Source organism: Aquarana catesbeiana, linkage group LG03 (genome assembly GCF_042186555.1).
Source record: "Aquarana catesbeiana isolate 2022-GZ linkage group LG03, ASM4218655v1, whole genome shotgun sequence".
Classification (NCBI taxonomy): Eukaryota; Metazoa; Chordata; class Amphibia; order Anura; family Ranidae; genus Aquarana; species Aquarana catesbeiana.
Genome location: NC_133326.1, coordinates 23,264,694 through 23,280,561, shown reverse-complemented (window position 1 = coordinate 23,280,561; position 15,868 = coordinate 23,264,694). Strand labels below are relative to the sequence as shown.

The following is a 15,868-nucleotide window of genomic DNA, read 5'->3' as shown; positions in this document are numbered from 1 at the left end:
ATATATACAGTGTATTCTTTTTTTTTTTTTTTACATACAATCACCAGTCAGTGTTCCTGATCACTGTCATACCAGTTATAATATGGTGCAACTGTACTGCACTGGTGACAGTATGTAAAATAGAAAATGTGAAAAAAAAATGTATTTCTTTATTTTCCAAAAAATTGTGACAAAAAACTACAACTTCAAAAAACCCACCTGCCTCTTACTAAATACCTTGGACTGTCTGCTTTCCAAAAAGGGGTCATCTGGGGGATATTTGTAGTGTCTTGACAATTTTGGGCCCCAAAAAATGAGATGAGGCCGTCAGTACATCAGGATTGATCGGTTTTAAGATATACACCATAGTTTGTGGAAGTATAACTTTTCTACAGACTAAATAATATACACCGATTTGGGTTATTTTCACCAAAGAAATGTAGCAGAATACATTTTGGTCTAAAATTATGAAGAAAGATTATTAGCAACATTTTTTAACAGAAACAAAGAAAAACACTTTTTTTTTCCGTTTATTTAGGGAAAAATAAAGAAACCCAGTGGCGATTAAATACCACCAAAACAAAACTCTTTGTGTGTGAAAAAAATGATAAAAATTTTACATGGGTACAGTGTTGCATGACCGCACAATTGTCATTCAAATTGCGACAGCACTCAAAGCTGAAAATTGACCTGGGCAGGGAGAGGGTGAAAGAGTGCACCCAATGCGTGCACCAGGGGGGCACCTAGGGGGCAGGGTCCACGAATGCTATAGCGCTATATTCAGCTTTATTTGGTATAAATTAACTGCAGGGTTACCCCCGTAGGAGCCGCTGCATAAAATGGTCCTCTGTGTACAAACATACAATATCACAGGAAATCACTGAATGTAATACTTAGTACCCAATAGTAGTGCTATACCAAAGGAAATAACATCAAACCAGGTAGTAAAGGCAAACTTAATATATTGTCACCCAATATGGTTGGTAGCAAGCATAAAATGGATTAACAATGGTAATAACACTAATTAGCATACAAAGTGATTAACAGTAAGGACTAGGCATAAGATGACATTTGGCATCCAGATAAGAATAAACAGTAGCAAGGCAGTAGTGAGCAGTAGTAAAGTTTAATCTACCGTGCGCTGGAACTATACTGCCAGAGCTCAATCATCGCGGTGATGCAAGGCCTAGACTGATTGGGTATGCACTGTCCAAAAGAAAAGAGGATGGTAGAGAGGGGAGCAGGGGAACAAAGGGGGCTTGCAGAATAATTATTACAGATGAGGCCATCTTTTGAGATGTTCTGCCAGCTATCGTTGGGGCCCTTTAAGAGCATCTTTGCACTTAATAACAGCCCCAGTTACCCTGCATGCAGTATAGGTGCAGTCTAGGTATGGCATAGTCTTGACACACGTGCAAGGTAGAGCTGGTTCAGATGCGGTAAAGGTTCAATGTAGGAATGCAGTCTGGCTTTGGAATAAGTGCAGTATAGGGGCGGTATGGATTGGGTACACTTGGTGTCCTGCTATCAGTGGCTCAGTCCCTGCTAGCAAAATTAGCAATGGATGAATAGCCCTCTCAGTCACCGGGATGCTGCAGTGACCTCTCACTGTAGAAGGGAGACCCCCTCAGTCTCTCCCCCCGAAAGCCTCCTGTGATCAGCAGTGGGAAGTAGAGGGTGAGTGGACAAACTAGTCTGCCTGCAGCAGCGGTGCAGCTGCCCCCAAGTGTCCTTACTCCCAGTCTAAGGCTGAGGAGATATAGTCTCCTGCCAGCAGGCAAATATCCAGACAGACTTTCCCAGGATAGTTTAAAAAAAATCATCTCTCCACTCCTCCTACTTCACAGTGCATATTGGCATCTGTAGTGTAACCAATTATAGTGTAGCCATTGTATGGCTGTCGTCTGAATCTACAACTCCCAGGATTCTTCTTGGAGATTTGATTTGATCCACAGTGGATATTTGTTTTAAAATTAATTTACTGTTTAATGTCGCTTTAAAGGTCATGAAAATAGCTGTCATAGTTGGGAGGATTGAGTAATACTTTTGATTTGCAAAGGTTAATTTTAAAGTTGGCTTGCGGAAAGGGATATGTTAATTGATCATAATAATACCTTATTTAATATCTGCTGAAACAAATTCTTCGATGTACTTCTCTGTTCATTTATGACAGTTTGAAATTAGGAAAATTACAGATTTTTCTTCTACTTATTTAGGTCTATATTCACATTCCCGGTGCACAGCGACTGATGGTGGAGCTTCCTCTAGTTATAGGCACGGTGCCATTCAATGGGTTCACGTACAGGAACTTCAGTGTGGCCAGTCAGTTTACAGTGGACATGAGTTGGCTTGCCCTGGCACTATCGGAACACCCAGAAGGTAGAAAATAGTTCACCACATTTTGTATGTTTTGTCTGAAGTGTAAAAGGTATTGAATGTAATAAACAATATACTAAAAAGTACCGGACTAAGAAGGAATATTATGACCCACCAGCGTCCATCCCAAGGCACTTCATCATTAACCACTTGTCTACCTGGGCACCGCCCTTTGGGCCCCCCTCCTTCATTTATATAAGCTGTACGATAGTTTTCATCAATAAAAAAGCAATCTATGAATGGAGGAGGTGGACCTGTTATTTATCCACCTGTCCTCCATTCATAGATCACTTTTCATACATGGAAGCTTCAGTACAGCTTCTATGAATAGAGGAGGTGGGCAGACATTGTGGGCATAGTCGGTATTCTTAATGTACAATACATATGACAGGTTCCTTGGCTATATTAACCCCCCCCAGCACCAGAATGTTTAAACTAAAGCAGCAGCCATTCAGCGCAAGGAACACATTGCACTGACTGTATGTCCCTTGTGCTGATTTTTAAAAAAATATTTTGACTAAACTTAGCTATATTTATCACATGTAATCAATATACAGATTCATGTTAGTCGTCCTTAAATCGTAATGTATACATATTATTAATAATAATAATGTATATCACTCTGGCATCTAAGCAATGCTGTCTAATCAGAACCTTATGTAATACCAAAATGCCTACAGGTGAGTTGCATCATAATAATTAGCTGAATAACCATTGTTCCTATTATCAGCCTTTTCGACATATGTGAGCCAATTAATTTTCTGCACCACCACTTCTGTGACACAATATATAAGCTTAAACCCCATAAACATACGTAAATATTCACCTCTAGTTGCTGCTGGACACTGTTTTCCGTTCCCACATCAAACAAAATTAATATATTGAAAAAGTGCTGCGCAGCCAATAAAACTGAAATGCTGCCATAAGTCACTTCTGGGTTTGCGCGATGATATCACGAGCTCCGCCCCAACACGTTTCGTCAACAGACCTCGTGATTTCCTCAAAGGCAAAGGAGGATCTCATTTTTTTTTAATTATCAACTTTAATTAAAGGACTGCACAAATGAACAAATACACTTGGAACATTTGAATTAAGTAGATCTTTATCTGTATACATCACAATATAGCACCCAGTGGAGTCACAGAGGATTTACTAAAACTGCAGAGTGCAAAATTTGGTGCAGCTGTGCATGGCAGCCAATCAGCTTCTAACTTCAGCTTGTTCAATTAAAGTGATTGTAAAGGATCGTTTTTTATTTCATTTTTAAATAACAAACATGTCATACTTACCTCCACTGTGCAGCTCGTTTTGCACAGAGTGGCCCCAAACATTCTCTTCTGGGGTCTCCTGGCGGCTCTCGCGGCTCCTCCCCACATCAGTTACCCCCCTAGGAGAATCGCTCTCCCGAGGGGGGTTACTTTGTGGTTGCGCTCCCAAGTCCAGCATTTGCGTCCACAGACACGAATGCCAGACTCGGCCCCGCCCCTGGTGCCCGCATCATTGGATTTGATTTCAGCAGCGGGAGCCAATGGCTGCGCTGCTATCAATCTATCCAATCAAGAGCCGGGACCCTGTGGAGAGAGGGACAGCGCGTCCCCGCTGAGGAGATGAAGGGGCTCAGGTAAGTAAAACGGGGGGCTGGGGGTCTGGTGACTGCCAGGTGTTTTTTCACCTTAATGTATAGGAAGCTTTCACAAAAAAACCTGGATGCTGATTGGCTTCTATGCCGAGCTGTACCAGATTTTGCACTCTTCAGCTTTAGTAAATCAACCCCAGAGTGTCACTATCATATCATATTGGGTAAAACGCTGTATAATTTAATTTTGCATTTGATGGATTAAAGCATTTCAAGTTTATTGCTTGCGCTGCACTATTTCAATATGTTCCTTTTCAAAATATGTATTATATTTTTTAACAAATTTCGACAAATTTGTTAATTCGGAAATATCTGAATTAACGAATGCCCATTTAAGGAATTTTTCAGAATATTCATAAATTTAAATATTTGTAAATTCGAAAATCCGAAAATCTGAAATCATAACTAAAAAATAATAATTTAACTATTGCTAGCTATTAAATTATAGGTATTGGAATTTCCTTTCAAATTTGTCTGTTAGTGAATGTAACAAATACAAAGTTACGAATTATCCAAAGTAACGAATGCCGCATCTAAACGAATGGAACGTAGCAAATTAATAATAATAAATGATAATAATAATAACAACTTTTTATTATTAGTATTTATTAATTCATTCCCTTCCATTTGTTTAGATGCGGCATTCGTTATTTCGGATAATTCGTAACTTCTGATAAGCTCGTATTCTATACATTCACTAACAGCCAAATTTGAAAGGACATATCAATACCTATAATTTAATAGTTAGTTATTTTTAGTTAGTTATCCTTTTGAATTTTTGGATTTCCTTTCTTAGTTTCAGATTTACAAATTTCCGAATTTTCGAATTTACGATTTGCGATCATAATGAATGACCCCAAAAAAACAAAAAAATAAACAAAAAATGAATGAACCAAAAACGAACAAATTTTTCTAATTATATTATATAATAAAGCATTGTATAAAAATATCTGTAGGAATAATTTATGTATTCATTTAATTTCAGTGCCGTAAAAAAATATATACGTTATACAAAGAAAAATTGTGTCCTATTAATTTTGTAAATGCTATGAACTTTTTTTTTTTTTTTTTTTATAATAATTTTTTTTTTTTTTTTTACCACCAGCACCACCAAATTACGCAGATGTTGTTTCAGAAGAAGATCTTTCCTGGTGTGCCCCACCATCAATCACAGAACAGGATGTCTTATTAGACGGACTCTGCTTTCCTTCATTTGCTGTCATCCAGGAGTTCCGGTTTCAACCCCCACCACTATATTCAGAGGTAAGATGGTGAATATGTGAGATAAGTGGACTCCAGTTCTGGTGCGAACAGAAAATTCCCCTTGTATCTATTTGTGGCAGTTACCAAAAAGAGTTAACGCAATCTTGCTTTGAAAGCAAAGGCCCATATAGACAGCTTAAAGCGGAACTTTACCCGTAACAACTTGATAAAAAATAATATTCTTTAGCAAGGAACGTACATTCCACATTATTGATTATGCTACAAAAACTAGTGCTGCAAATTGCCTCCATCATTGCTTCTGTTTCTTCTTGCTGGATGACGCCATTTTGCTGAAGCCCAGAGCCCCAGCTGTAAACCATTAAGAGGAACTAAACTCATCGATTTGCCAGTTTAAAAAAAATAAGGTTGATTTGCTTGTGTCCTCAACCAAACTGTCAAACTATCAATTGGCTGGAGTCATAACTGGTGCAGCACCATGGCAGTTGCAGTTCAAACAGAAGCAGCTTCCTTGGCTGTAGGATAGGAGAGATTAGTCCCGCTTTAAGGCGGTCAGCAGATTGGCCTCTACAAACTCAGCAGTGCCTAAAAGTGCGTAAAATGGAGAGCAACTGAGCATGTGCAGAGCAGGCTGAGGCGGTGTACAGTATTACTGGAATTTAAAAAGTATAGGGACTTTTTTTTTAATGTTTTACATAGCTATACCTGCAATAGGTGCAACCTGAAGTGTTCTAGCAGGGCTTCATTTTATGGCTAAAGTTCCACTTTAACAGCGTCAGCCCCGGAAGATTTTGCCCCCTTCCCTGACCAGAGCACTTTTTGTGATTCAGCACTGCGTCGCTTTAACCGACAATTGCGCGGTCGTGCCACGTTGCACCCAAACAAAATTGACGTCTTCTTTTTTCCCACAAATAGTGCTTTCTTTTGGTGGTATTTGATACACCTCTGCGTTTTTTACTTTTTGCGCTAGAAACAAAAAAAGAGCGACAATTTTTGAAAAAAAAAGCAATATATTTTACTTTTTGCTATAATAAATATCCCCCAAAAATATATAAAAAAAAACAAATGTCTTCATCAGTTTAGGCCGATATGTATTCTTCTACATATTTTTGGTAAAAAAAAATCGCAATAAGCGTATATTGATTGGTTTGCACAAAAGTTATAGCGTCTACAAAATAGGGGATAGATTTATAGCATTTTTATTATTCATTTTTTTTACTAGTAATGGCGGCGATCTGTGATTTTTATCGTGACTGCGACAATATGGCGGACACATCGGACACTTTTGACACTATTTTGGGACCATTGTCATTTATACAGAGATCGATGCTATACAAATGCACTGATTACTGTGTAAATGACAGTGGCAGGGAAGGGGTTAAACACTAGGGGGCGATCAAGGGGTTAAGTGTGTCCTAGGGAGTGATTCTAACTGTGGGGGGGGATGGGCTTCAACTCACATGACAGCGATCACTGCTCCCGATGACAGGGAGTAGTGATCTCTGTCATGACACAAGGCAGAACAGGGAAATAACTTGTTTACATAGGCACTTCCCCATCCTGCGGCTCCGTGACATGATCGCCGGGAGACCGGCGGACATCGAGTCCGCTGGTCCCGCGGGCACAGTCGCCCTATACACAACCGGTGCGTGCGAGCCCGCTAGCCCCGCCACTTAAAGGGGACGTACAGGTACGCCCATTTGCCCACCGCTGCCATTGTGCCGACGTATATCGGCGTGCGGTGGTCGGCAAGTGGTTAAATTCAGCCATTTTCTGCTGAATCAGCTGAATTTCGAGTCATGGATGGCCCTGCAAGCACCACCCAATTTTTTTTTTTCTTTTTATAAAAAATACAAAAAATATAAGGAAAAAAAGCACCTCTTTTTTTTTTTTTTCTCTATCCTCGTGTGGTTTCTTATATAACTGTTGTATACAGTGTCGGCTGGTGCTCAATATTTTAGGGGGGGCAAACAAATCTGCCCCAACGGGAGTCGGACGCGTGCGCGCGGAAGGTGGATGGTGGCGATCAGTGGCCTTATCCCTTTAGAGGCCGATGCTGCTCCTTGTCCCAGGTTGCCAAGGGAAGGACCAGCGCCATTGCTTTTCCTCCCGGCCGAACAAGAAGTGGGTCCTGAGACCCGATTGGCTGGGAGTCCTAAGACTCCCTGGTCAATTGGGTCTCAGGACCCGCTTCCTGATCGGCAGGGAGGAGAATCAGGAAGACAATAGCGAATATTAATTCGCTATTGTCACACAACTGGGTGGGCTCAGGGTGCAGTGCTCTGCGCCCCGAGCCCACCCTTTTTTGAAACCAATTAAAGCCTCAGGCTGTAATCATGTGCTTCAAAAAAAAAAAAAAAAAAACATTGAAATCCATGTGTCCGGCGCCCTGCATGTAGATTAGGTGCCGGGCGCATGGATTAGTGGGGCAGCGCCCCTGCGCCCCTAATAGATAGGCCACCACTGGTTGTATATCAAAAATTATTTAACCATAGATAAAGATATGCGCATATATTTGTACTCCTGTGACAATTTATACAGGTGACAACGTGTCCGTAAAACAAAAAGTTTCCATACAGTGTCCATTCATATCAACACGTGATATTCTCATACAGTAATTCCACACGTCAATAGCTAAAAATGGAGAGAGCAGAATTTGGTTCAGCTGTGCATGGTAACCAATCAGCTTCTAGCTTCAGCTTGTTCAATTAAGCTTTGACAAAAAAAAAAAAAAAACCTGGAAGCTGATTGGTTTCCACACAGTCTTTAGTTTTAGTAAATCAACCCCACAGTGTCCACTCTTGGTTCCTCTCCATGTTACAGAACAGCAATATCTGCACTAGGATACAAAGTACAAGTCAGATTTTAGCATCCTCTGCAAAAAAAACGTTTGAGATACTGCCAAACTTTGCCCTCGCCAAAGTTCACCTGACATGTAGTGATTGGCAGGAGTCTGCTAAACACTACACATTCATATAAATGGGGGAAACGCCGTAAACGCACACCTCCCAACTTTTTAAGATGGGAATGAGGGACACCTATTAGCAAAAATATGTAGGCATCAGACACACCCCCTGCCACGCCCCCTTAAAGGAGAAATATACAAAAGAAAAATTATTGGTTAAACCCACAAGGGATTTTTTTTACCACTACTATTCCTTTATATTGGCTTTTGGTATTTACAAATTCAGCAATTTAGAAATTGGATGAAAGGTTTAGCTCTGGGAAACACTTTTTGATAGATAAAAAGTGCATTTTATATACACTTATATAGATCAGACCAAAATGAGGGACAAATGAGGAGGAAAGAGGGACTTTATTCGAAATCAAGGACAGTCCCTCGAAATCAGGGACAGTTGTGGTGCTATGGTAAAACGCCCCACTACTGCGTGCGGTTGTGGCACGGTTGTCGGTGAAAATAGGGTTAAAACAAGCTGTGAGGAGGTGTGGCATTGCTTCCCCACCTCTTGTCATTATCCTCTAGAGAGCGTGATCTGAATGCGAATTGGGCTTCAGGGGCAAAGGAGATTTAGACGCACATCTAAATCTACCCTAAAGCCTCACACGATCGGATTGTTGGCCAACAAAACCGTGGACTTTTGTCCGAAGGGCGTTGGCCCAAACTTGTCTTGCATACAAACGGCAAGGAATTGTCGGCCAACAAATACGAATGTAGTGATGTACTATGTTGTTTTTCAGCTCTTTAGCGCCACCTTTTAGGCTCCTTCTACTAATTTCATGTTAGTAGAAGTTTGGTGAGTGTTGATTCGCGTTTTTCATTTCGCACTTTTCATTTCGTTTCTGAATGGCCATTCGTCAACCAGACATGTTGCGGAATCGGAGGAGATAACCTGTTATTTATTATTGGCCTTGGAGTTATTGCTTTGACATTATTTTTTGAGTTGAAAAATGATTTGATTTGTTATATTTTCTATATTTTTGGATGCATAGAATGCACTTTTTGGTTAAAGTGAAGTTCCACCCCCCAAAAAAAAAAAAAATTAGTGCTTAAAAAATTTGCAAAAAAAAATTTAGAGAAAACTTTTTTTTTACTCACCTCTAAATGCCTGTTGCTAGGGGGTCCCTCGTAGTCTGCCTCCTTCGGTGCCTGGGCTCCTGATGTCACTTCCCTCGGCGCAGGAAGGGAGATCGCCTCTCCCCCCTCCCTCTTGTCAATCATCTGGGACACGTGACCAGTCCCAGATGATTGCGGGGCCAGTGACGGCACGCGGCGCGGCTTGCGCATGCACAGTGGGTGCACGGCTGTGAAGCCACAACCGGGCGCCCACAGTTAAAATGCCGGCGCCAACGAGCGGAGGGGGAGACGAGCTTGGCTTCGATCCCCCCCATCGCTGGACTCTGGGACAGGTAAGAGTCCGATTAAAAGTCAGCAGCTGCAGTATTTGTAGCTGCTGACTTTTAATTTTTTTTTTTTTTTAATGGGCTTTAAGTTCTATTGGCAGATAGCATGTCTAATTTTATTTGTTTTCTTTTTTTAATGCACAATAAATAAATTGTGTAGAATAATACTTGGCTATGTGTTTTACTTCAAATGACAGTTTGGGAGTCGGCAGTTACATTTTAAAAAAATACAATGTAAAATTGACAAGGGACACCAACATACTTATATCTTTGATCTTAAAAACTGCGGGATAATGGTGTTGTGATAACTTGCCCAAATAAAATAAAAAAACAAGCATAATAACATTATTCTTGATATCACTAGAAAAAAAAAGCCTTTGAAAATTTGTTTTCAATAACACCATCAGTATCACCAGCAAAGCAGCTTCATTATTATCCCATTAAAGAAGAAGAGAATTGTGCGCTGCATTTGGAGATTTCATAATTTGCCGCGTCACGAATGTTAATTCTCCATTTTACGAACGCTAGTTTACAAGACCGACCGCTCCTGCCTCGTCTTTGCTTCCGAGCATGCGCGTTTTGTACTTTGGACTTTTGTCCGACGGACTTGTGTACACACGCTCGGAAAATCCGACAACAGACATTTGTCCGCGGAAAAATTTTAAAGCCTGCCATCCAACATTTGTCCGCGGAAAATCCGACAACAATTGTCCGATGGAGCGTACATACGGTCGGATTTTCCGCCAACAGCCTGTCATCGCACATTTCCCGTCGGAAAATCCGATCGTGTGTACGAGGCTTAAGACAGGAAATGTGTTACTGGCCAGATCACCAGGTGAAAAATAAAGGAAGAGGAGGGGGGAACATAAAAAAATAAAACGAATGCAGCCACCACATATTAGGATAAGAAAACTGCAATGTATTCACTTTTTGTTTTCTGATCCTACTTTTAATGTCTTTACACCTATATGTTCTTTCTATACACAGGTTGACCCACATTTAAATCATACAGCAGAAGGCACCGCACCGCCCACCTTAGAGGAAGGACAGCCTAATCATCTAACCTAGTATCATGGTATAACATCTCATATTAAAGGACGTGAGCCAACCTTGAAGCTGAAATCTTCTGGGAACCTGTGCAAAATGTGAAATCTGCTAAATGACTACGACAGCGCCCTCAGATCACTGAACAGGGTGTACCAGTTCTTGTAAGGAGTATGAAGACCTCTTCCAGGGATGAGCGCTCCATGATGAGGCTTCCCGTGGTATATTAAGATGAAAGGAGACAAACATTCTTGAACTGGAATTAGGGGCTTCTTATAGCTGTGACCCCTACTACTACCCCCGCTCCAGTGTCATGTACACTCCATTACCTCCTATATTGTTTCATAAACAGGAAACAACAGGGAAAACGATCACATGGATGGACAATTACCAGAGTTATTAAGAATTCTAGTAACTGTGAAAAAACTATTATTAAAGTAAGTTAAGGGAAAAGATAGTTTGAAATAAAACCTCCTAGTCTTTAGGAATGTATGTGTAGGTAGGTCAACCAAACAATCAATCAATATATATATATATATATATATATACTGTATGCATAGCTCCCAACTGTCCCTTATTTCGAGGGACTGTCCCTGATTTGGAGCAATGTCCCTCTGTCCCTCATTCGTCCCTCATTTTGGTCTGATCTATATAGTTGTATATAAAATGCACTTTTTATCTTTGAAAAAAAGTGTTTCCCAGCGCTAAACCTTTCATCCAAATTCTAAATTGCGGCATTTGTAAATTTCAAAATCCAATATAAAAGAATAGTAGTGGTAAAAAAAAAAAGCACTTGTGGGTTTAACTAATCTCTTTTTTTTTTTTTTTTTGTTATTTCTCCTTTAAGGGGGTGTGGCAGGGGGGCGTGTCCTATGCCTACATACTTTTGCTAGTAGGTGTCCCTCATTCCCATCTCAAAAAAGTTGCATAGCTCCCAACTGTCCCTGATTTGGAGCAATGTCCCTCTGTCCCCCTTTCCTCCTCATTTGTTCCTTCATTTTGGTCTGATCTATATAGATGTATATAAAATGCACTTTATTTCTTTAAAAAAAACTGTTTCCCAGTGCTAAACCTTTCATCCGATTTCTAAATTGCTGCATTTGTACATTTTAATAGCCAATATAAAGGAATAGTAGTGGTAAAAAAAAAAAAAAAAAGCCCTTGTGGATTTATTGAACCTTTTTTTTGGGTTAATTCTCCTTTAAGGGGGTGTGACAGGGGGCGTGTCTTATGCCTACATAAGATGTCCCTCCTTCCCATCTCAAAATATTGGGAGATATGAAGTTGGGAGTTATGCATATGGGTTCTTCAAAGTTTCCGCACTTTTTTAAACTAAGTTATATATATATAAAAGTGCAGAAAAAGACTTTTTAAAGACTATATATATATATATATATGTGTACAATGGATATAAAAAGTCTACACACCCCTGTTTGAATGTCAGGTTTCTGTGATGTAAAAAAATGAGTCAAAGATAAATCATTTCAGAACTTTTTCCACCTTTTAATGTGACCTATAAACTGTACAACTCAGTTGAAAAAACAAACTGAAATCTTTTAGGTTGGAGGGAAGTAAAAATAAAAAAACAATAAAAAATAATATGGTGACACAAGTGTCCACACCCTTACACTAATACTTTGTTGAAGCACCTTTTACTTTTATTACAGCACTCAGTCTTTTTGGGTATGAGTCTATCAGCATGTCACGTCTGGACTTGGCAATATTTGCCCGCTCTTCTTACCAAAAACACTCCAAATCTGTCAGATTGCGAGGTCATCTCCCGTGACCAGAACACATTTTCCCACATGCCTTTGGGAGACTTCAGATGTGTTTTTGTAAAATTTAGCTGGGCTTAGATGTTTTTCTTGGTAAGAAAAGGCTTCCGTGTTGCCACTCTACCCCATAGCCCAGACATATGAAGAATACGGGAGATTGCCATCACATGTACCACACAGCCAGTACTTGCCAGATATTCCTGCAGCTCCTTTATTGTTGCTGTAGGCCTCTTGGCAGCCTCCCTGACCAGTTTTCTTCTCGTCTTTTCATCAATTTTGGAGGGACGTCCAGTTCTTGGTAATGTCACTGCTGTGCCATATTTTCTCCACTTGATGATGACTGTCTTCACTGTTACATAGTTACATAGTAGGTGAGGTTGAAAAAAGACACAAGTCCATCAAGTCCAACCCATGTATGTCCAACCTATATGTCATCAAGTCCATCAAGTCATCAACCTATCAACCATCACGTCCAACCTATATGTCAGTATTACATTGTATATCCCTGTATGTTGTGGTCATTCAGGTGATTATCTAATAGTTTCTTGAAACTATTGATGCCCCCGCTGAGACCACCACCTGTGGAAGGGAATTCCACATCCTTGCCGCTCTTACAGTAAAGAACCCTCTACGTAGTTTAAGGTTAAACCTCTTTTCTTCTAATTGTAACGAGTGGCCACGAGTCTTATTAAACTCTCTTCTGCGAAAAAGTTTTATCCCTATTGTAGGGTCACCAGTATGGTATTTATATATTGAAATCATATCCCCTCTCAAGCGTCTCTTCTCCAGAGAGAATACGTTCAGTGCTCGCAACCTTTCCTCATAACTAATATCCTCCAGACCCTTTATTAGCTTTGTTGCCCTTCTTTGTACTCGCTCCATTTCCAGTACATCCTTCCTGAGGACTGGTGCCCAGAACTGGACAGCATACTGCAGGTGCGGCCGGACCAGAGTCTTGTAGAGCGGGAGAATTATCGTTTTATCTCTGGAGTTGATCCCCTTTTTAATGCCAATATTCTGTTTGCTTTGTTAGCAGCAGCTTGGCATTGCATGTTATTGCTGAGCCTGTCATCTACTAGGACCCCCAGGTCCTTTTCCATCCTAGATTCCCCCAGAGGTTATACTGTGTTCCATGTATATCTAATGCCTAGGAAATTATTTTGTACCCTACTCCTGACTGATACCTTTTTACCAATGAGATCCCTCTGATGCTTTGGAAGCTCTCTGCAGACCGTGGCTTTTGCTGTAGGATGCGACTAAGAAATTGTCAGGAAAGACCTACTAGAACAGCTGAACTTTATTTGGGGTTAATCAGAGGCACTTTAAACGATGGCAGGTGTACTGACTCCTATTTAACATGAGTTTGAATGTGATTGCTTAATTCTGAACACAACTACATCCCCAGTTATAAGATGGTGTGCACACTTATGCAACCACTTTTTTTTTTTTGCTTTTATCTTTACTCCCCTCCCTAAAATATTTCAGCTTGTTGTTCAATTGAGATGTACAGTTTATAGGTCACATTAAAAGTGGAAAAAGTTCTGAAATGTAATATATATATATATATATATATATATATATATATATATAATTTTAGAAAAAGTATTAATAGCAAAGTAGTAAAAATAGATGAACAGTTTGTGTTTTATATGTTTTGGTGTCTAGTGCCTGCTTATAGGTTTTCCCATTTTAAAGTGCAATTAAAGGCAAAACTATTTTTTTTTTAGTTTTGGATAAAGTAGAAAGAGATTAGAACCCTCGTCGGGTTTTATTGTTGTCTGTGTCTCCGTAAAGAGATTCAGCCTCTTTATTTGTTTACCGTTATTATTGAGAGTGAAAGGGAAATAAAAAAGTCCAGAAGTTTGAGTGATCACAGAACATGAATAGAGGGTACATTTTCCAACAGGGGGGAAGCCAGTGACAGTCAGGGGTTTCCTCTCACTTCCTGTTTCGGCTATAGGACAGGAAGTAAAAGGAAATCTACCCAATGGGGACATAGACGACAGATGGCTTACTCACTGAAGATGAAAAAGAAAGAAAATCCAACGGGGACACTACTTCTGGTGAATCTGGAAACAGTCAGGGATTTACTCGCATTTCCAATTATGGAAATGGGACAGGAAGTAAAAAATAAATCTACCCAATGGGAAACGGATGACAGATGGCTTACTCTTAACACACTGAAGATGAAAGTGAAGGAAAATCCCAAATTGAGTTTGTCCCAATAACAGTTATAGAGGGGAAATCTTCCAATGGGAACACTAGTTCTGCTGACAACCAGGGATTTCCTCACTTTGAAGGGATTTCCTCTCACTTCCTGTTTGGTTATGGGACAGGAAGTGAAGGGAAATCTCCACAATAGGACACAGATTGCAAAAAAAAAAAAAACTGACAGGTTATAACCCTCCCTTACTCTAAATTAAAAAAAAAAACAGTTTAGCCTTTAGTTCTACTGTAAGGTTGGGGAAGCTACGGCTAAATCATTTTATTTTGTGCCAGTGCTGTGAGTTTTCCTAATTCTGGCAGAATGCTAGAATGTCCAAAGATGAGAGAACTTCTTGTAATTTTAATGGAAATGTGTTTGTTATCTAAAGGGATTTTAGGGCCTTTTTTTTATCTGTGAACAGTTGTCTTTCCTCTGTATTGTCTTATTTAGCATTAACTAATTGGGGGGGTTGATTTACTAAAGGCAAACAGGCTGTTCACTTTTCAGGGGATTTTTTTTCCAAGAGCTTTGTGAATGTAGTGACGTTTCAAATTGCAAAGAATACCCGATCACATGCATGGAAAATAAAAAAATACGAATGAAAAAAAAAAAACATTCACTAAGCACTGGGGAAAATTCCCTTACAAAGTGCAAATTCCCTTAGAAAGAGAACACTCTTCATTTCATTCGCTGAGCTCTGGGGGGAAAAAATCCCTTACAAAGTGCAAATTTCATTGGATAGAGAACACTCTTCATTTCGTTCACTGAGCTCTGGGGGGAAAATTCCCTTACAAAGTGCAAATTTCCTTTGAAAGAGAACACTCTTCTTTTCATTCACTGAGCGCTGGGGAAAAAATCCCCTTACAAAGTGCAAATTCAATTAGAGAGAGAACACATTTCATTCACTGAGATCTGAGGAAAATTCCCTTACAAAGTGCAAATTTCCTTGGAAAGAGAACACTCTTCATTTCATTCACTGAGTTCAGGGGAAAAAATCCCCTTACAAAGTGCAAATTCCATTAGAGAGAGTACACATTTCATTCACTGAGATCTGGGGAAAATTCCCTTACAAAGTGCAAATTCCCTTGGAAAGAGAACACTCTTCATTTCATTCACTGAGTTCAGGGGAAAAAATCCCCTTACAAAGTGCAAATTCCCTTAGAAAGAGAACACTCTTCATATCATTCACTGAGCTCTGGGGGAAAAAATTCCCTTACAAAGTGCAAATTCCCTTAGAAAGTGAACACTCTTCATTTCATTCACTGAGCT

At 39.8% G+C, this 15,868-nt stretch overlaps 1 protein-coding gene across 1 annotated transcript in view; it reads left to right on the top strand.

Moving 5' to 3' along the window:
* Positions 1-15,382, top strand: part of ARRDC4 (arrestin domain containing 4) — a 66,876-nt gene extending 51,494 nt beyond the window's left edge. The window contains exons 6-8 of the mRNA XM_073618397.1: positions 2,196-2,358; positions 5,097-5,254; positions 10,562-15,382. Coding sequence (XP_073474498.1) covers positions 2,196-2,358; positions 5,097-5,254; positions 10,562-10,642 — 402 coding nt within the window. The 3' untranslated portion in view covers positions 10,643-15,382. The remainder of the gene's footprint in view (positions 1-2,195; positions 2,359-5,096; positions 5,255-10,561) is intronic.
* Positions 15,383-15,868: the final 486 nt, after the last annotated feature.